Consider the following 27,582-nt stretch of genomic DNA (forward strand, 5'->3'; position numbering starts at 1 on the left):
AAAAAATGACTTCTGCTCAGCCGAGTTTTATTTAGATACATTTTAAAAGTTAAAGTAACATAAAAAAAAAAAGTTTTTGTCCAGTAGTGTCGTCGTGTCCCCTCAAAATAACTCAACACACAGCCATTAAAGGGGTACTCCGCTGCTCAGCGTTTGGAACAAACTGTTCTGAATGCTGGAGCCAGCGCCGTGAGCTCGCACAGCAGAGTACCACTTTAATGTCTAAAGTGGAAATGTCCAATTTGGGCCCAAAGTGTCAATATTTTGTGTGGCCACCATTATTTTCCAGCATTGCCTTTAGGGGGAGATTTATCATTGCTTTTCGAGCTGTTTTATTGTCTATGTTTTGGCGCAGTCTAGGCGCAAGTGGCATATTTTGCGACTTTGATGCATCTTTCGATATAGACAATGTCACTCTTCCTGCCTATCTGTAGACCATTTTCCTTTTTTTGACCATGCAGGGGTCACATATTTATTATAGGGGATACGTTTTAGATCCGGGGGGGGGGGGGGGTCCAAGCCTTGGGGGTCCTGTACGGGGCCCGGCTCTCCCTGGGAGCGGTGCAGTACAACCTCGCCCAAAGTGGGGCCACCATGCCCCCTTCATATAGGTCTATGGGAGAGCCGAAGATAGCTGAACACATAGTGACAAAAGGGACATATGGGATGGGATTATGGAGGGGAGGGGGGATTTACATGAGGCCCAGCAAAAAAAGGCAGTCATTTAGGAAAAAGCCCCACATAGAGAGATTTCTGCATATAAAAAGTAATGTTCACACATAAAGGCCACAGCTATAGTAAACAACTACTCTACTACTACTATCACCACATATGCCTGTAGCCCAAAGACAGTGGCAACCAACATAAGCACAATGAAAAACTTACCTCATCCATAATGGTTTCAGTCTCAAGATCTTAAAAAAAAGAAAAAAAATTCTTCAACCCTCACTTCCTTGGCTTTGGCCCACCAACAGGGCTCTCCTCACTTCAGACTCATCCGACTCATCGGCCATATTATCACTTTGCATGGTGAGCAAAGAAAAATAGGTAAAAATAGCTAACCCGCCAAAGTCAGGACCCGGGAAAGTGTTTGCCTCTCTCCTTCACATGCGTCTACAAACGGTGTCTGTGGTAGAGCTTTTCCCGCCACAGCAGAGCTGCGCAAAATTCATCATCCTGCTGTTTGATAAATAGGCCAGTTTAACCCATTTGGATAGGGATAAGATGTATAAAGCCGGAATACCCCTTTAAGATGTAACACTGTAGAACTGTTGTGGTATATGGCAGGTGGGAATAAGGCAGGGGTCATTGTTTGGGATATAGGGGAACCAATATAGTGCATAGATGAGTTGTGTTGTTGTTGACCCACAATGAGTAAAAACAAGAGAAATATTAAAATCTTCACAAAGCCCAGTGAATCGGTGGATTGGTGATGGTACGTTCCCTACTTTTTCCCTTTTTGTGGGTTGAGGCTTTGATACACAGTGTCCTCCTTCCTTCCCTTAGCTTTCTCCTTCACTGTGCTGTCCCTAGGACACTTTTACATACAGTGTGTTGCACTATTGTATCCTGGTGTCACGGTGTGTGATTCTGCTATATCATAGTGGCACAGTGTGTGGTTTTATTAAGTCCAGTGGGCACAGAGTATGGCACTCTTATAGCTTGGCGTCACAGTGTGTGGCACTGATATGTACAGAAAGAACAGGGTTTGGCACTATTAAATCCTGGTAACACACTGTTATATCCGGCTTGTACAGTGTGTGAAACAATTTTATCCTGGGGGCATATTGTGTGGAACTATTATATCCTGGCAGCACAGTATGTGGCACTCTTATATATCCTAGAGGCACTATGATATCCTGGCAGCACAGGGTGGGATTACTATTATATACTGGTGGCACAGTGTGTGTTACTCTTATATACAGTGGGGCAAAAAAGTATTTAGTCAGCCAACAATTGTGTAAGTTCTTCCACTAAAAAAGATGAGAGAGGCCTGTAATTTTCATCATACATATACCTCAACTATGAGAGACATAATGAGAAAAAAAATCCATAAAATCACATTGTCTGATTTTTGAAGAATTTATTTGCAAATTATGGTGGAAAATAAGTATTTGGTCAATGGATGCAACTCAGCATTCTTTCTCCTCCAAACACGATGAGTTGAGTTTTTACCAAAAAGTTCTACTTTGGTTTCATCTCACCATATGACATTCTCCCAATACTCTTCTGGATCATCCAAATGCTCTCTAGCAAACTTCAGACGGGCCCCGACATGTACTGGCTTAATCAGGGCGACAAGTCTGGCACTGCATGATTTGAGTCCCTTACTGATGGTAGCTTTGTTTCTTTGGTCCCAGCTCTCTGCAGGTCATTCACTAAGTCCCCCCATGTGGTACTGGGATTTTTGCTCACCGTTCATGTGATCATTTTGACACCACTGGGTGAGATCTTGCATGGAGCCCCAGATCTAGGGAGATTATCAGTTGTCTTGTATGTCTTCCATTTTCTAATAATTGCTCCCACAGTTGATTTCTTCACACCAAGCTGCTTGCCTGTTGCAGATTCAGTCTTCCCAGCCTGGTGCAGGTCTACAATTTTGTTTCTGGTGTCCTTCGACAGCTCTTTGGTCTTGGCCATAGTGTAGTTTGGAGTGTGACTGTTTGAGGTTGTGGACAGGTGTCTTTTATACTGATAATAAGTTCAAACAGGTGCCATTAATACAGGTAACGAGTGGAGGACAGAGGAGACTCTTAAAGAAGAAGTTACAGGTCTGTGAGAGCCAGAAATCTTGCTTGTTTGTAGGTGAATTATCACTATCTCTGGAATAAAACGATATTTCTGGTGATCCAGTACACCATAGTAAATAATTTTTATAATCCTTGATGTTACATACTCAGAATCCAACACATTATAAACATCAATTAGAATAAAATATAGCTTTTAATTAGAATATACTAAAATTAAAATGTACACACAATACGTATGTTGAGCACAAACATAAAGAGGGTAAAGGTAACAGGTGAAACCCTAATAAATTCCCTACCTAAATTAATTCCTAACAACTAAGTGAAGGACAAGGGTAAGGGGAGTGATTACAATATGTACAGTTAATACAAAAATAAATATATCAACCTCTCTGGCCAACGCGTTTCTCTTCCAGGTTGAAGGGAGTTCATCAGGGATGAGAGGATAATATTCACAATTCAAATAGTGCACAACAAATGTAAAATCATATGCAGAAGATACAAAAAACAATAATGACAATAAGTAAATGATAATATACAGGTCCGGGTCTGTCAGTCATAAGTACCAGTTATATATGTGAGTCTGTTAATGTCTGGTCAAACATAAATGAAATACACATACATTATCATAACATATAGCAAAAAGATGGCATGTAGAATGTTGCTATGCAATGTTAGTAAAATAAGTTGACTCCAGACAGAGAGGAAGATGTTCTGTTCAAGATGTATGCAGATACACTGTGAACAAGATGTGGTAACAAGTCTGTCAGTATTAAAGTAGCACAACATTGTGGGGGTCTTTTGTTTATAAAAGATGATAGTGGCAAACTTGTTTGTAGGTGACCAAATACTTATTTTCCACCATAATTTGCAAATAAATTCTTAAAAAATCAGACAATGTGATTTTATGGATCTTTTTTGTCTCTCATAGTTGAGGTATAACCTATGAGGAAAATTACAGGCCTCTCTTATCTTTCTAAGTGGCAGAATTTGCACAATTGGTGGATGACTAAATACTTTTTTGCCCCACTGTATCCTAGTGGCACAGTGTGTGGTGCTATGATATCCTGGCGGCACAGTAAGGGGTTACTATTATATCCTGGTGGCACAGTGTGTGGTGCTATGATATCCTGGCGGCACAGTAAGGGGTTACTATTATATCCTAGTGGCACAGTGTGTGGTGCTATGATATCCTGGCGGCACAGTAAGGGGTTACTATTATATCCTAGTGGCACAGTGTGTGGTGCTATGATATCCTGGTGGCACAGTAAGGGGTTACTATTATATCCTAGTGGCACAGTGTGTGGTGCTATGATATCCTGGCCGCACAGTAAGGGGTTACTATTATATCCTAGTGGCACAGTGTGTGGTGCTATGATATCCTGGCGGCACAGTAAGGGGTTACTATTATATCCTAGTGGCACAGTGTGTGGTGCTATGATATCCTGGCGGCACAGTAAGGGGTTACTATTATATCCTGGTGGCACAGTGTGTGGTGCTATGATATCCTGGCGGCACAGTAAGGGGTTACTATTATATCCTGGTGGCACAGTGTGTGGTGCTATGATATCCTGGCGGCACAGTAAGGGGTTACTATTATATCCTAGTGGCACAGTGTGTGGTGCTATGATATCCTGGCGGCACAGTAAGGGGTTACTATTATATCCTAGTGGCACAGTGTGTGGTGCTATGATATCCTGGCGGCACAGTAAGGGGTTACTATTATATCCTGGTGGCACAGTGTGTGGTGCTATGATATCCTGGCGGCACAGTAAGGGGTTACTATTATATCCTGGTGGCACAGTGTGTGGTGCTATGATATCCTGGCGGCACAGTAAGGGGTTACTATTATATCCTAGTGGCACAGTGTGTGGTGCTATGATATCCTGGCGGCACAGTAAGGGGTTACTATTATATCCTAGTGGCACAGTGTGTGGTGCTATGATATCCTGGCGGCACAGTAAGGGGTTACTATTATATCCTAGTGGCACAGTGTGTGGTGCTATGATATCCTGGCGGCACAGTAAGGGGTTACTATTATATCCTGGTGGCACAGTGTGTGGTGCTATGATATCCTGGCGGCACAGTAAGGGGTTACTATTATATCCTGGTGGCACAGTGTGTGGTGCTATGATATCCTGGCGGCACAGTAAGGGGTTACTATTATATCCTGGTGGCACAGTGTGTGGTGCTATGATATCCTGGCGGCACAGTAAGGGGTTACTATTATATCCTAGTGGCACAGTGTGTGGTGCTATGATATCCTGGCGGCACAGTAAGGGGTTACTATTATATCCTAGTGGCACAGTGTGTGGTGCTATGATATCCTGGCGGCACAGTAAGGGGTTACTATTATATCCTAGTGGCACAGTGTGTGGTGCTATGATATCCTGGCGGCACAGTAAGGGGTTACTATTATACCCTGGTTGCACAGTGTGCTGCACTGTTATATCTTTTTGGCATGTACAGTATGTAGCGCTTGATAATTCCCCCCCAACCCCAAAAATATGAACTCTGGAAATGCCACTGCCGATGCACTCAGCCAATCACCGACTGAGGTGGGACACCACTGCGAATAGTGAGTGGACTGTCACTCCTGAGATGACTTGGGGTCTGTTCGGTAGGTTAGCCTCCCCGTGATCAGGCAAGTTTCCCCTTTCCTGTGCATAGGGGGATACATTTTTAACAGCTGGGTGTTTCAATTCGTCCCCATGTACTCCTAATCGGTAAGGCTGCTTTTTACATAGTCAAAGGCTACATATCTTGGCTTATGTTCAAGGACCAGATTTTCGACTTGTATTGCCATGAAAAGGACTTCCTCCCATAACAACGATGTGCATCATGACAGAAAAGGCAAACCTCCTTTTGGTTGTAGGGAGTACTCCGCTGCTCTCAATGCGGAGTACCCCTTTTGGTTAAAGGGGTACTCCGCCCCCTCAATGCAAGTCTATGGGAGGGGGCGTGACGGCCGTCACGCCCCCTCCCATAGACTTGCATTGAGGAGGCAGGGTGTGACATCATTAGGGGGCGGGACTATGACGTCACGAGCTCCCGGAGCCGGCTCTAAGCGTTCGGAACGTTTTGTTCCAAACGCTGAGCAGCGGAGTATTCCTTTAAGCATGGATCAGTTCTAATGCAACATACACAACCAGGAGTCCTCACAAAGTCTATGGCTTTTGTTTTACTACAGAAGACATTGAGGAAAAGCCTGAAATTGTAATTTATTGTGCTCTTCTCTGGTCATCAGGATGGTGGTTTTGAGATCTCTTTGGATGACCTCTTGGGAATGTGCTGCAGAAACTTTATCCCACAAACCAAGAAATGTAATGGTAAAGTAGTCCAGCCAGCAGTTCTTGTTTATTAGGTGGTAAAGAGTGCCCCCTGCTGACCAACTCCATCACATAATACCCGGACCTAGCACCATGGGTCATTTAGAGGATGTGGCCCTAAACTAGTCCTGTTCTGTAGTCTGTCAGGATTCTCTTCTGATCTAGATGGAATGTGTTGCGGACATTACCGTAACCTCCATGCCCCAGAACATGATGGGAAGTCACTTTGTTATGTTATGAATATGTTAGGAATATTGGGAATTGTTGGTTGAACAAGACATGAACTTCAGTCTTGGCTGGGTCCAGCCTGTTTCCCACAATTTAGAATGCCAGAATAGCTCTCTCTTTTCGTTTTTTTTTATTCGTTTTTTCTTTTCCTCTTGGATATTTTGCACTCCTTCTTTCATATATTCTTTCAGGCAACAGGACCCTCTGTTTTATTATTTTAAAGGGGTACTAGGGTGGAATTATTATTTATTTATTTTTTAAATCAACTGGTGCCAGAAAGTTAAACAGGTTTGTAAATTACTTCTATTAAAAAATCTTAATCCGTACAGTACTTATTAGCTGCTGAATACTACAGAGGAAATTCTTTTCTTTTTGGAACACAGAGCTCTCGGCTGACATCACGAGCACAGTGCTCTCTGCTGACATCTCTGTCCATTTTAGGAACTGTCCAGAGCAGCATACCGTATATACTCGAGTATAAGCCGAGTTTTTCAGCACGATTTTTCGTGCTGAAAACGCCCCCCTCGGCTTATACTCGAGTGAACTCTCCGCCTGTCAATCCCTTCTCAGTGGTCTTCAACCTGCGGACCTCCAGATGTTGCAAAACTACAACTTCCAGCATGTCCGGACAGCCATCGGCTGTCCGGGCATGCTGGGAGTTGTAGTTTTGAAACCTCTGGAGGTCCGCAGGTTGAAGACCACTGCGGCCTTCATCATCATCCAGACCCCCCCTTTAGTTTTCTTCTCACCTCCCCTTGGTGGGAAGGAAGGGTGAGCTGGTCCGGGCCATCTATGCTGCAGGGACCGTCCGGTGGGGAGGGTTAGTCGTTCCAGGGTGTCCATTTTAACCGGAGGGTCCCTCTTCTCCGCGCTCAGGGCCCGGCCCCGGACTAGTGATGTTGCCTTGACGACGACGCACAGGGACGCGCATGAACGTCCCTGTGCAGCATCGTCAAGGCAACGTCACTAGTCCGGGGCAGGCACTGGTCTTCAACCTGCGGACCTCCAGATGTTTCAAAACTACAACTACCAGCATGCCCGGACAGCCGATGGCTGAAGGGATTGACAGGCAGTGATAATGAAGGGGGGGGGGGGGGGGATGATGACTGGGGTCTGGGTAATGACATGGGGCGATGATTTATTTTCCACCCTAGGCTTATAGTCGAGTCAATAACTTTTCCTGTTTTTTTGGGGTGAAATTAGGGGCCTTGGCTTATATTCGGGTCGGCTTATACTCGAGTATATACGGTAGGTTTGCTATGGAGATTTTCTCCTACTCTGGACAATTCTTAAAATGGATAGAGATGTCAGCAGAGAGCACTGTGGTCCAAAAAGAAATAATTTCCTCTGTAGTATTCAACAGCTAATACATACTGGAAGGATTAAGATTTTTTAATAGAAGTAATTTACAAATCTGTTTAACTTTCTGGCACCAGTTGATTTAAAAAAAAAATGAAATAAAAAAATTCCACCGGAGTACCCCTTTAAGGAGCCCCACTGCTTTCACTTGTTCCCTAACTTGATCTTAGATATTTGGTCTATTTTCTTTTTCGTTACCGGTCCTGAGTGCTTTCAGCTGGATGTCTTATGTCTTACTCGAAAGTTTTCTCTTATTTCTTTTCTCCAATTGGGCTTTACCTTTGTCAGCAATAGGCTAGGTTTCCACACAGGTTTTTTTTTAACGTATTTTGGAACACTGTCACTGCAGTTTTAATAATTGTAGCTTAACTATGAATTGCTTTTAGGTTGCACCTTTCCGCCATGAAAGGGGGACTCCGGTGGAAAACTTTTTTTTTTTTTTAAATCAACTGGTGCCAGAAAGTTAAACAGATTTGTAAATTACTTCTATTAAAAAAATCTTAATCCTTCCAGTACTTATTAGCTGCTGAATACTACAGCAGAAATTATTTTCTTTTTGAAACACAGAGCTGTCTGCTGACATCACGAGCACAGTGCTCTCTACTGACCTCTCTGTCCATTTTAGGAACTGTCCAGAGCAGCATATGTTTGCTATGGGGATTTTCTCCTACTCTGGACAGTTCCTAAAATGGACAGAGATGTCAGCAGAGAGCACTGTGCTCGTGATGTCAGCAGACAGCTCTGTGTTTCAAACGGAAAAGAATTTCCACTGTAGTATTCAGCAGCTAATAAGTACTGGAAGGATTATGATTTTTTTTATAGAAGTAATTTACAAATCTGATTAACTTTCTGGCACCAGTTGATTTAAAAAAGTACCCCTAGTGACATTTCAGATCATTTGCTAACATGTTCAGATCAGGGATCAGAAAGCCAATGGTTATACAATTCTCATAAAGACTTACAAAGGGCAGTTCTTATGGGAAATGTGCAAAGTAAGTGTTCAATGCGAAGGGAATGAAGATGCAATTGGCTGTACATAAACCTCTCTGACCTCCTGTGGTCCCATGGTGAGAAATGCTCCTTGTTAAAGCTTAATGTGGAGCTGCCTGATGCGGGAATGTGCAAGAATATTATACCGGCTGGGTCTGGTGATCACGGCACCTTTACTGCTTACACCTTGAGAAGGAATGAATATACAGTAACTACTAGGAGCATTAAAGGGGTACTCTGGTGGAAAACTTGTTTTTTACATTTTTTTTTATAAATTGTTGCCAGAAAGTTAAATAGATTTGTAAATGACTTCCATTTAAGAATCTCAATCCTTTCGGTACTTATTAGCAGCTGTATACTACAGAGGACATTCTTTTCTTTTTACATTTCTTTTTTGGTCTTGTCCACAGTGCTCTCTGCTGACACCTCTGTCCATGTCAGGAACTGTCCAGAGCAGTACAGGTTTGCTATGGGGATTTTCTCCTGCTCTGGACAGTTTCTGATACGGGCAGAGGTGTCAGCAGAGAGCACTGTGGTCAAGACAGAAAAGAAATTCAAAAAGAAAATAATTTCCTCTGTAGTATTCAGCAGCTAATAAGTACTGGAAGAATTAAGATTTTTTTATAGAAGTCATATACAAATCTGTTTAACTTTCTGGCACCAGTTGATTTGAAAAAAAAATTAAATAAAATTTCTACCCCTTTAACTGATTCATCACTAATGGAATCCTGAAAACTATCTCTAGAATAAGCCAAATATTTCACCGGTGGGGGCGGCCAGTAGGGGCACTACCCAGGACCAACTCCAGGTTTATAATGCCAGGTTTTAGTTGTAAATTGCTACAACTTTATGCTGTTCTATCCAAACCTCAAATCTGCAATTTGTGATTTTACCCTGATACCTCATCTTCTTCCATCCACCTAGTATACTATATTGCAATAAGAAGTACCTCCAACAGGGCGACGGGATAAGGGCGCTGGACAAGCAGTGTGAAGGATCCAAAAGTTTATTCACCCATAATGCAACGCGTTTCTCAGCAAAGCTGTTTCATCAGGCATCATGTCTGATGAAACAGCTTTGCTGAGAAACGCATTGCATTATGGGTGAATAAACTTTTGGATCCTTCACACTGCTTGTCCAGCACTCTTATCCCGTGCGCATGTTGCAATTCCTTAGTAACTTTTTGTAATAGATGTCAATAATATGCAATAATATACAAACATATCTTTATATAACAAATCATGATGTGGTGTCCCGGTTCCGCATCCTATCCGGTACCTGTATGTATAGGTCCCCATAGCCAGAGTCCCTAGGACGTGGGGGTCCTTATTGTCTAGCCCACCCCTAGTCACCTCTCATCTAGGTATTAGTTATCTAGTAATTATTTAAGATTTATATATATAGGATTGTACAAATCTATATAATTGGTTAATTACCTCTACATAGTGTAGCAGGATCTGCGGGTCACGTGATCAAGGTGAACTTTATGGTTTATTGCTTAAGGACCTTCGGAGGTCCCTATGACGTATTTCTCCCATCACTCCCTGTAACAGTGAGTGACAGTTACTCGGACCAATCCAAAACGGCCCTGCCCATATAAGGGAGCGGCGGCCATTGCTCTCTCTCTTGTTCCCGGGCTGTCAAACAAGCAGGATCTGCGCAGCTATCTCCCGCAGTGAGTTAGGCCCGAGCCTTGCGGCAATGGCTGATCTATTCAGAATCGTGAGTGTATCAATCCCTTAGCACTCTGCAAGATCACCGGACCTTATCTATCCCCTAAATCCGGATGGATCTTCACAAATTACCCTAAATTCAGAGACTTGAAGTCAAGGTCCGCAACAACTGTCAGTCATTGAACTGTATAGAGACTGTATTAACGAGACTGTTACTGTTCATTGGATGTACAGCAAGCCTTTAAAGGGGTACTCCGGTGAAAACCTTTTTTCTTTTAAATCAACTGGTGGCAGAAAGTTAAAGGGTACCTCTCATCAAATAAACTTTTGATATATTTTAGATTAATGAATGTTGAATAACTTTCCAATAGCATGTTAATGAGAAATATGCTTCTTTCTATTGTATTTTTCCCGATCAGTCCTGTCAGCAAGCATTTCTGACTCATGCTGGAGTCCTAAACACTCAGAGCTGCCAGCCTGCTTTGTTCACAGCCAAACAGGCTGTGAACAAAGCAGGCTGGCAGCTCTGAGTGTTCTCCTTTGTGAACAAAGCAGACTGGCAGCTCGTAGTGTTTAGGACTCCAGCATGAGTCTGAAATGCTTGCTGCCAGGAATGGTAGGGAGACCCCTAGTGGTAATTTCTTCAAAGTGGAAAATTAAATAGAAAGAAGCATATTTTTTTTAATAACATGCAATTGTAAAGTTATTCTGCATACATTAATCTATAATATATCAAAAGTTTTTTTGATGAGAGGTACCCTTTAAACATATTTGTAAATTACTTCCATTAAAAAATCTTAATCCTTCCAGTACTTATTAGCTGCTGAGTGCTACAGAGGAAATTCCTTTCTTTTTGGAACACTGATGACATCCCGAACACAGTGCTCTCTGCTGACATCTCTGTCCATTTTAGCAACCATGCATAGCACATGCATAGCACATGCATAGCACATGTATAGCACATGTATAGCACATGTATGCTAAGGGCAGCATGGTGGCTAAGTGGTTAGCACTGCTGCCTTGCAGTGCTGGGGACTTGGGTTCAAATCCCACTAAGGACAACAATAAATAAAGCGTTATAATTATAATAATAATGTCAGCAGAGAGAACTGTGCTCGTGATGTCATCAGAGAGCATTCCAAAAAGAAAAGAATTTCCTCTGTAGTATTCAGCAGCTAATAAGTACAGGAAGGATTACGATTTTTTAATTGAAGTAATTTACAAATATGTTTAACTTTCTGCCACCAGTTGATTTAAAAGAAAAAAGGTTTTCACCGGAGTACCCCTTTAAGTAAAGTTATCCAAGTTCAAGTTCAACTACCTTGTGGACCTTCAGTCATTTTATGCATGCACCTATCGTTACTGGGAAGGGCGGCGATAGGCCGGAGAATTACCTCAGCATACTAGCCCTCAGCCTGGCGTCACGAACTATAGGGTTAACATTAACCCCTCATCTACCGCAACTATACCCCAACTACTATTACCCCCCCCAAGGGCTACCACAATGATGTCTGTAAAGAAGAAACTAATCCAGGTTCTGTGATTGAGACCCAGAAGGGACCAGATGACAGAACAGGTCTTAGGTTATACAATCGGAAGCATCCCCCGAGCGATCATAGCAGTATTCTGTGTAAGAGAAACTACATAGGATACAAATGCAGAGAACAGCCGAAGACCAAGAGACAGCGGCTCTCTAGCACAGTTTTTCCCAACCAGGGTGCCTCCAGCTATTGCAAAACTACAATTCCCAGCATGCCCGGACAGCCAACGGCTGTCCGGGGCATGCTGGGAGTTGTAGTTTTGCAACAGCTGGAGGCACCTTGGCTGTCTGGACATGTTGGGAATTGTAGTTTTGCAATAGCTGGAGGCACCTTGGCTGTCTGGACATGTTGGGAATTGTAGTTTTGCAATAGCTGGAGGCACCCTAGGAAACACTGCTCTAGCAAGTAGTGCACCCCCCTTCATTGTTGACGCAGGAACACCAGATTGTATGGGCAGGTCAGTCCTATTTACTTGAATGCTGCAAAACAAGACACGACCCATGTTACGGAATTGTGACCACTGTGCTATACAAAGTGCATTATAAAGTGCTGGATTATGAGTAATATATATATTTTTTCATTTGTTTACAGGTCTCATTGTGTATCTGGGTATGATGGTAGGAGCATTCATGTGGGGAGGATTGTCTGACCGTATCGGAAGAAGACAGTGCTTGCTCATCTCCTTATCTGTCAACAGCGTGTTTGCCTTCTTTTCCTCGTTCGTTCAAGGATATGGGACATTTTTGTTCTGCAGACTTCTGTCTGGTGTGGGGTAAGGCTTCTCTCTATCTATCTATCTATCTATCTTTATTCTGGGAGCCATATTCACTCAGCAGTGTGTGGTGGCCCAGTATGGGAGTTGTTACCCCGTACCCTTGCTGTCCTGTCAGGCAGCCTCTCTACAGTGTCCCCTGAGCCTCCCTTGCATCTGCCCCCCCCCCCATGTAAATGTGTTTCTAATGTATTATACCATGTAATGTGTTCAGAAAGCATTGTCACTTTAAGCCTTTTCACCATGTGACTTGTCCCAGCAAGCCCTTAAAGCGGTAGTCCAGTAGTGAAAAACTTATCCCCTATCCTAAGGATAGGGGATAAGTTTGAAATCGCGGGGGGTCCGACCGCTGGGGCCCCCTGCGATCTCTCTGTACGGGGGCAAGGCTCTCCGGCCAGATAGCGGGTGTCGACCCCCGCACGAAGCGGCGGCCGACACGCCCCCTCAATACATCTCTATGGCAGAGCCGGAGATTGCCGAAGGCAGCGGTCCGGCTCTGCCATAGAGTTGTATTGAGGGGGCGTGTCGGCCGCCGCTTCGTGCGGAGGTCGACACGCCGCCTTCCCGCGGGCTGTCGGGGCTCTGTACAGGAGATCGCAGGGGGCCCCAGTGGTCGGACCCCCGCGATCTGCAACTTATCCCCTATCCTTAGGATAGGAGATAAGTTGTTCACCACTGGACTACTCCTTTAAGGTCTCTGAGTCACTGGTCACCTCCGTGGGCCCTGGCTGAACTGTATAAACTTTACCATCTGTCTACCCTCAGTAAAGTTACCGTTATTCGTAAATTGGCATCAGAGTCATTATTGCCCCCCATGACTAGCCCAGGATCTAGCAGTATACCTTAGGTGGTATTGAGGATAAACCACTCCCTGGCGTCAGGAATACTAGGGGTTAATGCCATCTGCTCCTAGGGTAATTCCATCTGCCCTTTGCATCACACCCTTTGCCACAAGTTCAAAAAGGATTTCTGGGTTTTATTATGTCACCCATCCATTACAGATACACACTTAAAGGGGTACTCCGCCCCTAGACATCTTATCCCTTATCTCGGCTGCGGGACCCCAGACATCCAGTGCGCGGAGGGAACTTCTCTCCGTGCCGGATGACTGGCAATGCAGGCTCGTGGCATCACAGTCACGCCCCACTCATGATGTCACAGCCATGCCTCCTCAATGCAAGTCTATGGGAGGGGGCGTGTCACACCCCCTCCCATAGACTTGCATTGAGGGGCATGGCCTTGATGTCATGAGCCTCAGGCGCTCCAGCACTGCACCCGACGCTCTAAACGAACGCCTGGTGCAGCAAGGAGATCGCTGGGAGCCCCAGCGGCAGGATCCTCACGATCAGACATCATCCTTGGGATAGGGAATAAGATGTCTAGGGGCGGAGTACCCCTTTAACTTAAAGCTCCTGAGCTCCAATGTGAAATCTTTAATACAGACCACCAACTATCATGCATCATTTTTAGAATTGATAAGCCCAACAGCCACCTCTACACCAGGGGTCAAGTCCTGAGAAAAAAAGTGTGGGATTCCGTTCCCATGCATTCCTGCAGGACTTAAAGGAGTATTCTGTGATTTTTTTTTGCCCCAAAGTTATTTATTTTTCTTTAACAGCATAAAAAATTACTGTTGTCTCAGGTTTTCCCAGGTTGCAGTGCATGCCGAGACATTACATCACTAGTCAGGTAGTCTGTCCTGCTTCAATGGGTGGAGCAACCGCTGGGTGGGAGAGAGATCATTCTGCAAGTAATTGTATTTTTGCAACATCTGTAGGCACCCTGGTTAGAAAACACTGGTCTATTGAATAGTACACAGCTCATTTGAGTTTCTATGGGTGGGGTGCCTGATGTGTGGGAGTGAGAAAAGTGACCTCTTACATACAAACAAGGAACTATGGGGGTTGAAGAAGGAAACTCCAATAGGAAATAGCCAGTTCACAAAATGATAGCCACAGCGTTGTGGTAATCTCACAACATAGCCATTTAGCCCAAAGACAAGCACAGATCCTTCCTAATCATGTCCATTACTGTCTGCCAGGTACATACTAAAATCACCTTATGGTGGAGAACCCCTTTAAGCCCTTCTATACACACACAATATCAATACACTCCTGTCTGAGCATGTAAGGGTCACTTACAGAGTTCCTCTAAAGAAAGTTTGAAAAACATAGTGAGTAGCAGTTTAATTATTCACAAGTTAAAAGTGTACCTTTTATTAGCAAAAACTTTTTATATAATGTAGAAAATAACATTATGATTAGAAAATGTGTATATTTTTGTCCCTGCAGCTATTGTCTGTGTGTCTGTGAGGAGTCCAAATACAGGAAGTGTGGGTGAACAAGCAATGCTCTGTACACTGAGGACAAGCAGGGCTCTATACACTGAGGACAAGCAGGGCTCTGTACACTGAGGTCAAGCAGAGCTCTGTACACTGAGGTCAAGCAGGGCTCTGTACACTGAGGACAAGCAGGGCTCTGTACACTGAGGACAAACAGAGCTCTGTGCAGTGAGGACAAGCAGAACACTCTACACTGAGGACAAGCAGGGCTCTGTACACCGAGGACAAGCAGGGCTCTGTACACCGAGGACAAGCGGGGCTCTGTACACCGAGGACAAGCGGGGCTCTGTGCGCTGAGGACAAGCAGGGCTCTGTGCACTGAGGACAAGCAGGGCTCTGTACACTGAGGACAAGCAGGGCTCTGTACACTGAGGACAAGAAGGTCTCTGTACACAGAAGACAAGCAGGGCTCTGTACACCGAGGACAAGCAGGGCTATGTACACCGAGGACAAGCAGGGCTCTGTACACCGAGGACAAGCAGGGCTCTGTACACCGAGGACAAGCAGGGCTCTGTACACCGAGGACAAGCAGGGCTCTGTACACCGAGGACAAGCGGGGCTCTGTGCACTGAGGACAAGCAGGGCTCTGTACACTGAGGACAAGCAGGGCTCTATACGCTGAGGACAAGAAGGTCTCTGTACACTGAGGAAAAGCGGGGCTCTGTACACTGAGGACAAGCAGGGCTCTGTACACTGAGGACAAGCAGGGCTCTGTACACTGAGGACAAGCAGGGCTTTGTACACTTAGGACAAGCAGGGCTCTGTAGATTGAGGACAAACAGGGCTCTGGGCAGTGAGGCTCGGTGACATGCTCCCAGCTTACACAGCATGATGATTGACAAGCCAGTAGCCTGCACAGAGACCTGCTTATCCTGCCCTCATTTCCTGTATTTTATCTCTGCAGAGAGACACACAGGCAATAGCTGTAGGGACAGCATTTTTTCACCCCAAAATATACACATTTTAACCAATGTATATTACAAATATACTTATAATGATATTATCTACATTATATAAAAAGTTTTTGCTAACGACAGGTACACTTTAATTGCTGCAAACAAACATATGGTACACTGAGCTTGATGGCTGCAAAGCAGTCCCCTGAAGGCACAGTACTTAAATGTTTCATGATCCAAAGCTGCGATTCCTCACTGTGGATGGGGTTTGAGTGATGCTCTATCCACTGTGTTCCTAAAATGGACAGAGATGTCAGCAGAGAGCACTGTGGTCAGGCAGAAAAGAAATTCAAAAGGAAAAGAACTTCCTGTGAATCATACAGCAGCTGATAAGTACTGGATGGATTAAGATTTTTTAATAGAAGTAATTTACAAATCTGTTTAACTTTCTGGCACCAGTTGATTAAAACAAAATTTTTTTTTTTTTTCCAGTGGAGCACCCCTTTAACCTGTTAAGGACCAAGGGCGTACCTGTACGCACTGAGTCTGCTCCCTTTATATAACGCGAGGCCACGGCCTCATATGGGGTCGGGCCCAGCCTCTAACAACGGCCGCGACCCGTGTCTAATAGCGCGTGACACTGATCTCGGTGCCGCGCACTATTAACCCTTTAGACGCAGCGTTCAAAGTTGATCGCCGTGTCTAAAGTGAAACTAAACTACCCCCGGCAAGCTCAGTGGGCTGTTCGGGACCGCCGCGGTGAAATCACGGCATCCCGAACAGCTGTAGGACACGAGAAGGGGCCCCTTACCTGCCTCCTGATGTCCGATCGCCAAATGACTGCTCAGTGCCTGAGATCCAGGCATGAGCAGTCAAGCGGCAGAATCATTGATCAATGGTTTCCTATGAGAAACCATTGATCAATGTAAAAGATCAGTGTGTGCAGTGTTATAGGTCCCTATGGGAGCTATAACACTGCCAAAAAAAAAGTTTTAAAAAAAAGTGAATAAAGATCATTTAACCCCTTCCCTAATAAAAGTTTGAATCACCCCCCTTTTCCCATTTAAAAAAAAAACTGTGTAAATAAAAATAAACATATGTGGTATCGCCGCATGCGGAAATGTCCGAATTATAAAAATATATTGTTAATTAAACTAGTCCAAAATAGCGTATTTTTGGTCACTTTTTATATAATGAAAAAATGAATAAAAAGCGATCAAAAAGTCCGATCATGGCACAAAAAATTAGCCCTCAAACCGCCCCATACGTGGAAAAATAAAAAAGTTATAGGGGTCAGAAGATGACAATTTTAAACGTATAAATTTTCCTGCACGTAGGATTTTTTACAGAGGTACGACAAAAGCAAACCTATATAAGTAGGGTATCATTTTAATCATATGGACCTACAGGATAAAGATAAGCTGTCATTTTTACCGAAAAATGTACTGTAACCAAAAGTTACAAAATTGTGTTTTTTCTTCAACTTTGTCGCACAATGATTTTTTTTCCCGTTTCGTCGTAGATCTTTGGGTTAAATGACTGATGTCATTACAAAGTAGAATTGGTGGCGCAAAAAATAAGCCCTCATATGGATTTTTTGGTGCAAAATTGAAAGAGTTATGATTTTTTAAAGGTAAGGAGGAAAAAAATTTAACCCCTTAAGGACTCAGGGTTTTTCCGTTTTTGCACTTTTGTTTTTTCCTCCTTACCTATAAAAAAATCATAACCCTTTAAATTTTCCACCTAAAAATCCATATTATGGCTTATTTTTTGCGTCGCCAATTCTACTTTGCAGTGACATTAGTCATTTTACCCAAAAATGCACGGCAAAAGGAAAAAAAAAATCATTGTGCGACAAAATCGGAAAAAAAAACGCCATTTTGTAACTTTTGGGGGCTTCCGTTTCTACGCAGTGCATATTTCGGTAAAAATTACACCTTATCATTATTCTGTAGGTCCATACGGTTAAAATGATACCCTACTTATATAGATTTGATTTTGTCGCACTTCTGGAAAAAATCATAACTACATGCAGGAAAATTTATACGTTTAAAAATGTCATCTTCTGACCCCTATAACTTTATTTCTCCACGTACGGGGCGGTATGAGGACTCATTTTTTGCGCCGTGATCTGAAGTTTTTATTGGTATGATTTTTGTTTTGATCGGACTTTTTGATCACTTTTTATTCATTTTTTAATGTTATAAAAAGTGACCAAGATACGCTTTTTTGGACTTTTTAATTTTTTTGCGCGTACGCCATTGACCGTACGGCTTAATTAATGATATATTTTTATAGTTCGGACATTTACGCACGCGGCGATGCCACATATGTTTATTTATTTATTTTTTTACACTGTTTTATTTTTTTTATGGGAAAAGGGGGGTGATTCAAACTTTTATTAGGGAAGGGGTTAAATGACCTTTATTAACACTTTTTTTTATTTTTTATTTTTTGCAGTGTTATAGGTCCCATAGGGACCTATAACACTGCACACACTGATCTCCTATGCTGATCACTGGCGTGTATTAACACGCCTGTGATCAGCATTATCGGCGCTTGACTGCTACTGCCTGGATCTCAGGTACGGAGCAGTCATTCGTCGATCGGACACCGAGGAGGCAGGCAAGGGCCCTCCCGGTGTCCGGTCAGCTGTTCGGGACACCGCGATTTCACCGCGGCGGTCCCGAACAGCTCGACTGAGCAGCCGGGTCACTTTCAGTTTCACTTTAGAAGCGGCGGTCAGCTTTGACCGCCGCTTCTAAAGGGTTAATACCGCATATCGCCGCGATCGGCGATGTGTGGTATTAGCCGCGGGTCCCGGCCGTTGATTAGCGCCGGGACCGACGCGATATGATGCGGGATCGCGGCGCGATCCCGCTTCATATCGCGGGAGCCGGCGCAGGACGTAAATATACGTTCTGCGTCGTTAAGGGGTTAAAGTGCGAAAACGAAAAACAAAACCTGGTCCTTAAGGGGTTAAAGTCACTACCTTTCAGAAAATGAATCCCTACTGCTTGTGTCAGTGTGGGTTCAATGTACATTGTGCCATATTTAAGAACAATCTCACAGACCCAGCCCATGTTCTTGTCTCTCCGCTCACTTTAAAGGGGTACTCCCGTGGAAAACTTTTTTTTTTAAATCAACTGGTGCCAGAAAGTTAAACAGATTTGTAAATCACTTCTATTAAAAAATCTTAATCCTTCCAGTACTTTTTAGGAGCTGTATACTAAAGAGAAATCCCAAAAAAAGAAGTGCATTTGCTCTGATGTCATGACCACAGTGCTCTCTGCTGACCTCTGCGTTCCATTTTAGGAACTGTCCAGAGCAGCATATGTTTGCTATGGGGATTTTCTCCTACTCTGGACAGTTCCTAAAATGGACAGAGATGTCAGCAGAGAGCACTGTGGTCATGACATCAGAGAAAATGCATCTCTTTAGTATACAGCCCCTAAAAAGTACAGGAAGGATTAAGATTTTTTAATAGAAGTGATTTACAAATCTGTTTAACTTTCTGGCACCAGTTGATTTAAAAAAAAAAAGTTTTCCACGGGAGTACCCCTTTAACAAGACTCCTGTTAAACTTTTACTGATACACTTCTACTAAAAGAGATCTCCTGCATTTGTCCAGCATATACCTCAAGTTCATTGGTTAACAGGACTGGCTCCCATTCAGACCAATATTCTACAATGTACAGGCCACTTACATGCATTCAGGGCTGAAGGGCTCATGTAGTCCTCACAGGCCTCACTATGACTCCCGCCAGGGCTTGGGATATCAACAGCTCACAGGGCCCTACTGACTCAATTTCCCAGGACTTAAAGGGGTACCCCGGTGAAATCAATGATCTGCAGCCCGCTTTAAATCAATGATCTGCAGCCTCTTTTTCAGGACCGGGAGGGGGGGGGGGGGGGCTGGAAATAGCCAATAACTTATACCGGAATATCGGTATAAGTTATCGGCTATCAGCCTGAAAGGCCACAGATTATCGGTATCGTCCCGAAAAAAACGATATCGGTCGATCCCTAGTGTGAACATAGCCTTAACAAGCCATCCATCTTTACACTTTGCCTCTTGACGTAAACAAGAGTGTTTAAATTCATTGACAGCAAACAAGACATCTTGACAATAGTGAAGAATTGAAATGCAGAATATTTCATTATGTGATTCCTCTGAAAAGCCTCTAATGTTGTTTAGTCTCAGTTTAGAGCTATCAATAAAACTCCATATTCTGGCGGGGGCCTGGTTACTGTGTTTGATCACAATGGAAGGATTTGGGGCGATGCCTATAATTGGGGCTGTCAGGAGGCATATAAAAACAATAACAAGAACAATAAGAGCCAGGTGACTTTTGCATTGTTTTGAAGCGCACACAGCTCTGCTGCGGTCACATTGATTATAATCAGCAGCGCAGAGTGAGTGTGTAATGAGCTGTGTAATGCAATAGGAGCGTGATGTGACAGCCCCGAATGTGCAATGCTGCTTGCAATTAACATGTCGTCTTATTTCTTTAAAGGCAGGGAGCAGTGCTGAGCTTGTCTGTGTCCCGGCTGCAGTCTGAGATTTAGGACTCCAGCATGAGTCTGAAATCTATTAAAAAGGCTTCCGGCCAGGACTGGTAGGGAGACCCCTAGTGGTCATTTTTTCAAAGTGGAAAGAAAATAGAAAGAAGCATATTTTTTAATAGCATGCTATTGGAAAGTTATTCTGCATACATTAATCTATAATATATCAAGTTTTTTTGATGAAAGGTACCCATTAATAGTCTAGTGCGGTATCCACTTCAGACTGCAAAAATAAAAACACCGGTGGGGAGGGATTAGGAGCTAGGGTCCCCAATTAAGCAAGGGTCACAGAGATCAGACCGCCAACAATCTAAAGATTATGTTACATGTGTGTGGGTCTCCCAAGATGATGTCAGGGGGAACAAGGATCAGGCATGTTGACTTTCAAGACCCAATGGGGGAAATTTATCACTTTCATGTTTTGGGGGATTCTTTTGTTTTTACTGTTGTTGCCCATGGAATTTTAAACATGTGCAATCTTCTTTATACATTTTGCTTTAAAAAATAAATAAATAAATAAAAATCACCCCTTTACCTTTAAAAAACTGTGCCTGGTCAGAGGCAGAGTATATATGTGGATAATTTTGTGCAGTTTTAAAAAAAATTGCTCACAATAAATCACACGTAAATATCTACACTGTGGCACACAGAGAGCAAAAAAAATTAATCAGCTAATACATAAATTCTGTGCAAACCATTTAGACCAGTGGTACAGCCCATTCCCAAAAATTGTACCCCCATATTAGAGACATTTTTATATATATACTCCATATCCTCTCCCCAGGGTCCCTGCACCTCTCCCTATCTCCCCAATCCCCCAATTTACAGGTGACTTCTCATCTGATAGAAGTTGTTTACTTTTACTTTTCTTCACTATCTGGACTAGACCGTCATTAAGATTTTTCCCAGACAAGACTTCTCTATAGAATCAGCCAAACATTTTAGGCTTCTTTCTCCAGTACAATACTCACCTATTTACAAACACCCCGTGTATATTACTCCACACAGTAATAGTGCCCACTTTGTGTCCCCATATAGTAGTTAGGACCCCTCTGTGCTGCCAAATATAGCTGTAGGCCCCTGAACTGCCCCCATATATAGTTCCTCCCTTTGGTGCTCCATGGCTCCTCCGGTCTGGGGACCTATAGCAGTAGGTGCCCGGTCCACAGGAGCAGTGGAGCACCCAAACTGGCGGTATTTACTGTCCTCTGCTGTCCTGCTGCCCTCCTCCTAGCTGCAGTGACTTCAGCCTACCATTTCTTTTAAAGTAGCTGTCACGATGCCGGCTGGCAGGAGGTGGATCCTCTGTGCCAGAGAGGGATTGGCGTGGACCGTGCTAGTGGACCGGTTCTAAGTCACTACTGGTGTTCACCAGAGCCCGCCGCAAAGCGGGATGGACTTGCTGCGGCGGTAGTGACCAGGTCGTATCCACTAGCAACGGCTCAACCTCTCTGACTGCTGAAGATAGGCGCGGTACAAGGGAGTAGACAGAAGCAAGGTCGGACGTAGCAGAAGGTCGGGGCAGGCAGCAAGGATCGTAGTCAGGGGCAACGGCAGGAGGTCTGGAACACAGGCTAGGAACATACAAGGGAACGCTTTCACTGGCACAATGGCAACAAGATCCGGCGAGGGAGTGCAGGGGAAGTGAGGTATACATAGGGAGTGCACAGGTGAACACACTGATTAGAACCACTGCGCCAATCAGCGGCGCAGTGGCCCTTTAAATCGCAGAGACCCGGCGCGCGCGCGCCCTAGGGAGCGGGGCCGCGCGCGCCGGGACAGGACCGACGGAGAGCGAGTCAGGTACGGGAGCCGGGGTGCGCATCGCGAGCGGGCGCCACCCGTATTGCGAATCGCATCCCGGCTGGAGGCGGTATCGCAGCGCACCCGGTCAGTGGATCTGACCGGGGCGCTGCGGGAGCGAGAGTGTAGCGAGCGCTCCGGGGAGGAGCGGGGACCCGGAGCGCTCGGCGTAACAGTACCCCCCCCCCCTTGGGTCTCCCCCTCTTCTTGGAGCCTGAGAACCTGAGGACCAGACTTTTATCTAGGATATTGTCCTCAGGTTCCCAGGATCTCTCTTCAGGACCACAGCCCTCCCAGTCAACCAAAAAGAAGGTTTTTCCTCTGACCTTTTTGGAGGCCAGTATCTCCTTTACAGGAAAGATGTCTGAAGAACCGGAGACAGGAGTGGGAGAGATAAGTTTAGGAGAGAAACGGTTGATGATGAGTGGTTTAAGAAGAGAAACGTGAAAGGCATTAGGAATACGAAGAGAAGAAGGGAGAAGAAGTTTATAAGAGACAGGATTAATCTGGCACAAAATTTTGAAAGGACCAAGATAGCGTGGTCCCAATTTGTAGCTGGGAACACGGAAGCGGACATATTTAGCGGAGAGCCATACCTTGTCTCCGGGAGAAAAAATGGGGGGAGCTCTTCTTTTCTTATCAGCAAACTTCTTCATGCGTGATGAAGCCTGTAAGAGAGAATTTTGGGTCTCTTTCCATATGGTGGAAAGATCACGAGTTATTTCCTCCACAGCGGGCAAACCAGAGGGCAAGGGAGTAGGGAGGGGGGGAAGAGGGTGACGGCCGTACACCACGAAAAATGGGGATTTGGAAGAAGATTCCGAAACTCTGAAGTTATACGAGAATTCGGCCCATGGTAGAAGATCTGCCCAGTCATCCTGGCGGGAGGAAACAAAATGCCGTAAATAATCACCCAGGACCTGGTTAATTCTTTCTACTTGCCCATTGGATTGAGGATGATAAGCAGAAGAAAAGTTTAATTTAATCTTGAGTTGTTTACAGAGAGCCCTCCAGAATTTTGACACGAATTGGACGCCTCTATCCGAGACGATCTGCGTGGGCAACCCGTGAAGACGAAAAATGTGTACAAAAAATTGTTTTGCCAACTGAGGCGCAGAAGGAAGACCAGGAAGAGGGATGAAATGTGCCATCTTGGAGAATCGATCAACGACCACCCAAACAACAGTGTTGCCACGGGATGAGGGTAAGTCTGTAATAAAGTCCATACCAATCAGAGACCAAGGTTGTTCGGGAACAGGCAGAGGATGAAGAAGACCAGCGGGCTTCTGGCGAGGAGTCTTATCCCGGGCACAGACAGTGCAGGCCCGCACAAAATCAACAACATCCATCTCCAGAGTCGGCCACCAATAGAAACGAGAGATGAGTTGCACGGATTTCTTGATGCCCGCATGGCCTGCGAGATGGGAGGAGTGACCCCATTTGAGGATTCCGAGGCGTTGGCGTGGAGTGACGAAGGTTTTCCCTGGAGGAGTTTGCCTGATGGAGGCTGGAGAAGTGGAGATCAGGCAGTCAGGAGGAATGATGTGTTGCGGAGAGAGCTCTACTTCCGAGGCATCCGAGGAACGAGAGAGAGCATCGGCCCTGATGTTCTTATCGGCAGGCCGAAAGTGAATTTCAAAATTAAACCGGGCAAAGAACAGAGACCACCTGGCCTGGCGAGGATTCAGCCGTTGGGCAGACTGGAGATAGGAGAGATTTTTGTGATCGGTGTAAATAATAACTGGAAATCTTGATCCCTCCAGCAGATGCCTCCATTCCTCAAGTGCTAATTTAATGGCTAGTAGCTCTCGATCCCCGATGGAGTAGTTCCTCTCCGCCGGAGAGAAGGTCCTAGAAAAAAAACCACAAGTAACAGCATGCCCGGAAGAATTTTTTTGTAGAAGGACCGCTCCCGCTCCTACTGAGGAGGCATCTACCTCCAATAGGAAGGGTTTAGATGGGTCAGGTCTGGAGAGCACGGGAGCAGAAAAAAAGGCAGACTTGAGCTGTTTAAATGCGTCTTCCGCTTGAGGAGGCCATGACTTAGGATTGGCATTCTTTTTGGTTAAAGCCACGATAGGAGCCACAATGGTGGAAAAATGTGGAATAAATTGTCTGTAATAATTGGCGAACCCCAAAAAACGTTGGATAGCACGGAGTCCGGAGGGGCGTGGCCAATCTAAGACGGCAGAGAGTTTGTCTGGATCCATTTGTAGTCCCTGGCCAGAGACCAAGTATCCTAGGAAAGGAAGAGATTGACATTCAAACAGACATTTCTCCATCTTGGCATAAAGTTGATTGTCACGAAGTCTCTGAAGAACCATGCGGACATGCTGGCGGTGTTCTTCTAGGTTGGCAGAAAAAATCAGGATATCGTCCAGATACACAACAACACAGGAATATAAGAGATCACGAAAAATTTCATTAACAAAGTCTTGGAAGACGGCAGGGGCGTTGCACAGGCCAAAGGGCATGACCAGATACTCAAAGTGTCCATCTCTAGTGTTAAATGCCGTTTTCCATTCATCCCCCTCTCTGATGCGGATGAGATTATAAGCACCTCTTAAGTCCAGTTTGGTAAAGATGTGGGCACCTTGGAGGCGATCAAAGAGTTCAGAGATAAGAGGTAGAGGGTAGCGGTTCTTTACCGTGATTTTGTTAAGACCGCGGTAGTCAATGCAAGGGCGTAGGGAGCCATCTTTTTTGGACACAAAGAAAAATCCGGCTCCGGCAGGAGAGGAGGATTTGCGGATAAAGCCCTTTTTTAAATTTTCCTGGATGTACTCAGACATAGCAAGAGTCTCTGGGGCGGACAGAGGATAAATTCTGCCCCGGGGTGGAGTAGTGCCCGGGAGGAGGTCAATAGGACAGTCATAAGGCCTGTGAGGAGGAAGAGTCTCAGCTTGTTTTTTGCAAAACACATCAGCAAAGTCCATATAGACCTTAGGGAGACCGGTTACAGGGGGAACCACAGGATCACGGCAGGGAGTACTGGTAACCGGTTTAAGGCAGTCCTTGAAACAAGAGGTACCCCAACTCTTGATCTCCCCTGTGGACCAATCCAGGGTTGGGGAATGGTGTTGAAGCCAGGGTAGTCCAAGGAGAATTTCGGAAGTGCAATTGGAGAGGACCAAAAACTCAATTCTTTCGTGATGAGGTCCGATGCACATTAGGAGGGGTTCCGTGCGGTAACGCACGGCACAGTCCAAACTTTCATTGTTAACGCAATTGATGTAAAGAGGTCTGGCGAGACTGGTCACTGGGATGTTGAACCTGTTGATGAGAGAGGCCAAAATAAAGTTTCCTGCAGATCCGGAATCCAAGAAGGCCATAGTAGAGAAGGAGAAGGTAGATGCAGATATCCGCACAGGCACTGTAAGACGTGGAGAAGCAGAGTAGACATCAAGGACTGTCTCACTTTTGTGCGGAGTCTGCGTACGTCTTTCCAGGCGGGGAGGACGGATAGGACAATCCTTCAGGAAGTGTTCGGTACCGGCACAGTACAGGCAAAGATTCTCCATGCGGCGTCGTGTCCTCTCTTGAGGTGTCAGGCGAGACCGGTCAACTTGCATAGCCTCCACGGCGGGAGGCACAGGAACGGATTGCAGAGGACCAGAGGAGAGAGGAGCCGGGGAGAAAAAACGCCTCGTGCGAACAAAGTCCATATCCTGGCGGAGCTCCTGACGCCTTTCGGAAAAACGCATGTCAATGCGAGTGGCTAGATGAATGAGTTCATGTAGGTTAGCAGGAATTTCTCGTGCGGCCAGAACATCTTTAATGTTGCTGGATAGGCCTTTTTTAAAAGTCGCGCAGAGGGCCTCATTATTCCAGGAAAGTTCTGAAGCAAGAGTACGGAATTGCACGGCGTACTCGCCAACGGAAGAATTACCCTGGACCAGGTTCAGCAGGGCAGTCTCAGCAGAAGAGGCTCGGGCAGGTTCCTCAAATACACTTCGAATTTCCGAGAAGAAGGAGTGTACAGAGGCAGTGACGGGGTCATTGCGGTCCCAGAGCGGTGTGGCCCATGACAGAGCTTTTCCAGACAGAAGGCTGACTACGAAAGCCACCTTAGACCTTTCAGTAGGAAACTGGTCCGACATCATCTCCAAGTGCAGGGAACATTGTGAAAGAAAGCCACGGCAAAACTTAGAGTCCCCATCAAATTTATCCGGCAAGGATAGTCGTAGGCCTGAGGCGGCCACTCGCTGCGGAGGAGGTGCAGGAGCTGGCGGAGGAAATGATTGCTGAAGCTGAGGTAGTAGCTGCTGTAGCATCACGGTCAGTTGAGACAGCTGGTGGCCTTGTTGCGCTATCTGTTGTGACTGCTGGGCGACCACCGTGGTGAGGTCGGCGACAACTGGCAGAGGAACTTCAGCGGGATCCATGGCCGGATCTACTGTCACGATGCCGGCTGGCAGGAGGTGGATCCTCTGTGCCAGAGAGGGATTGGCGTGGACCGTGCTAGTGGACCGGTTCTAAGTCACTACTGGTGTTCACCAGAGCCCGCCGCAAAGCGGGATGGACTTGCTGCGGCGGTAGTGACCAGGTCGTATCCACTAGCAACGGCTCAACCTCTCTGACTGCTGAAGATAGGCGCGGTACAAGGGAGTAGACAGAAGCAAGGTCGGACGTAGCAGAAGGTCGGGGCAGGCAGCAAGGATCGTAGTCAGGGGCAACGGCAGGAGGTCTGGAACACAGGCTAGGAACATACAAGGGAACGCTTTCACTGGCACAATGGCAACAAGATCCGGCGAGGGAGTGCAGGGGAAGTGAGCGAGAGTGTAGCGAGCGCTCCGGGGAGGAGCGGGGACCCGGAGCGCTCGGCGTAACAGTAGCCCTGACTAGTGACTGCAGCCACCATTACTGATTTGTTTTTCAAGTACCCCCTGGAGAACAGCTAAGTATCCCTGGGGATACTTGTACCCCAGGTTGGGAACCACTGATTTAGACCATCAATTAGTATATTTTTTTTACCAAATATTCCCACTTTTGACCTTGATAGATCTCCCCCAATGTTTTTTTCTTTTTCAAACATCTTTTTATTTGAGATTACAAATTTTCGCAGCCGTCTGAGTATCACCAGACGTGACAGTAAACATATCATAGAACAAAATTTCAGTACAGACATGCAAATTACAGTTAGTCAACAAAATACTCCCCAACCCCTCCCACCCTCTCCCCTTTCCCAACCATCCCATCACTAGGATTCAAATACCTCTGGGAACGTCTAGTATGGGGCCCCACACTAAACCGATATACTTTCCAGACCCGTGTCTGCTGCATAAATGGTAATTACCGACATTTGAGAGTAGTCATCAGCTAGTTACAATCTGCTCG

General features: G+C 45.2%; 1 protein-coding gene across 1 annotated transcript in view; it reads left to right on the forward strand.

The window, feature by feature from the left end:
• The window catches only part of SV2A (synaptic vesicle glycoprotein 2A), a 193,845-nt gene that overhangs the window by 126,517 nt on the left and 39,746 nt on the right, over positions 1 to 27,582 (forward strand). The window contains exon 3 of the mRNA XM_056545800.1: positions 12,459 to 12,639. Coding sequence (XP_056401775.1) covers positions 12,459 to 12,639 — 181 coding nt within the window. The remainder of the gene's footprint in view (positions 1 to 12,458; positions 12,640 to 27,582) is intronic.

This window comes from Hyla sarda, chromosome 11 (genome assembly GCF_029499605.1).
Source record: "Hyla sarda isolate aHylSar1 chromosome 11, aHylSar1.hap1, whole genome shotgun sequence".
NCBI lineage: Eukaryota > Metazoa > Chordata > Amphibia > Anura > Hylidae > Hyla > Hyla sarda.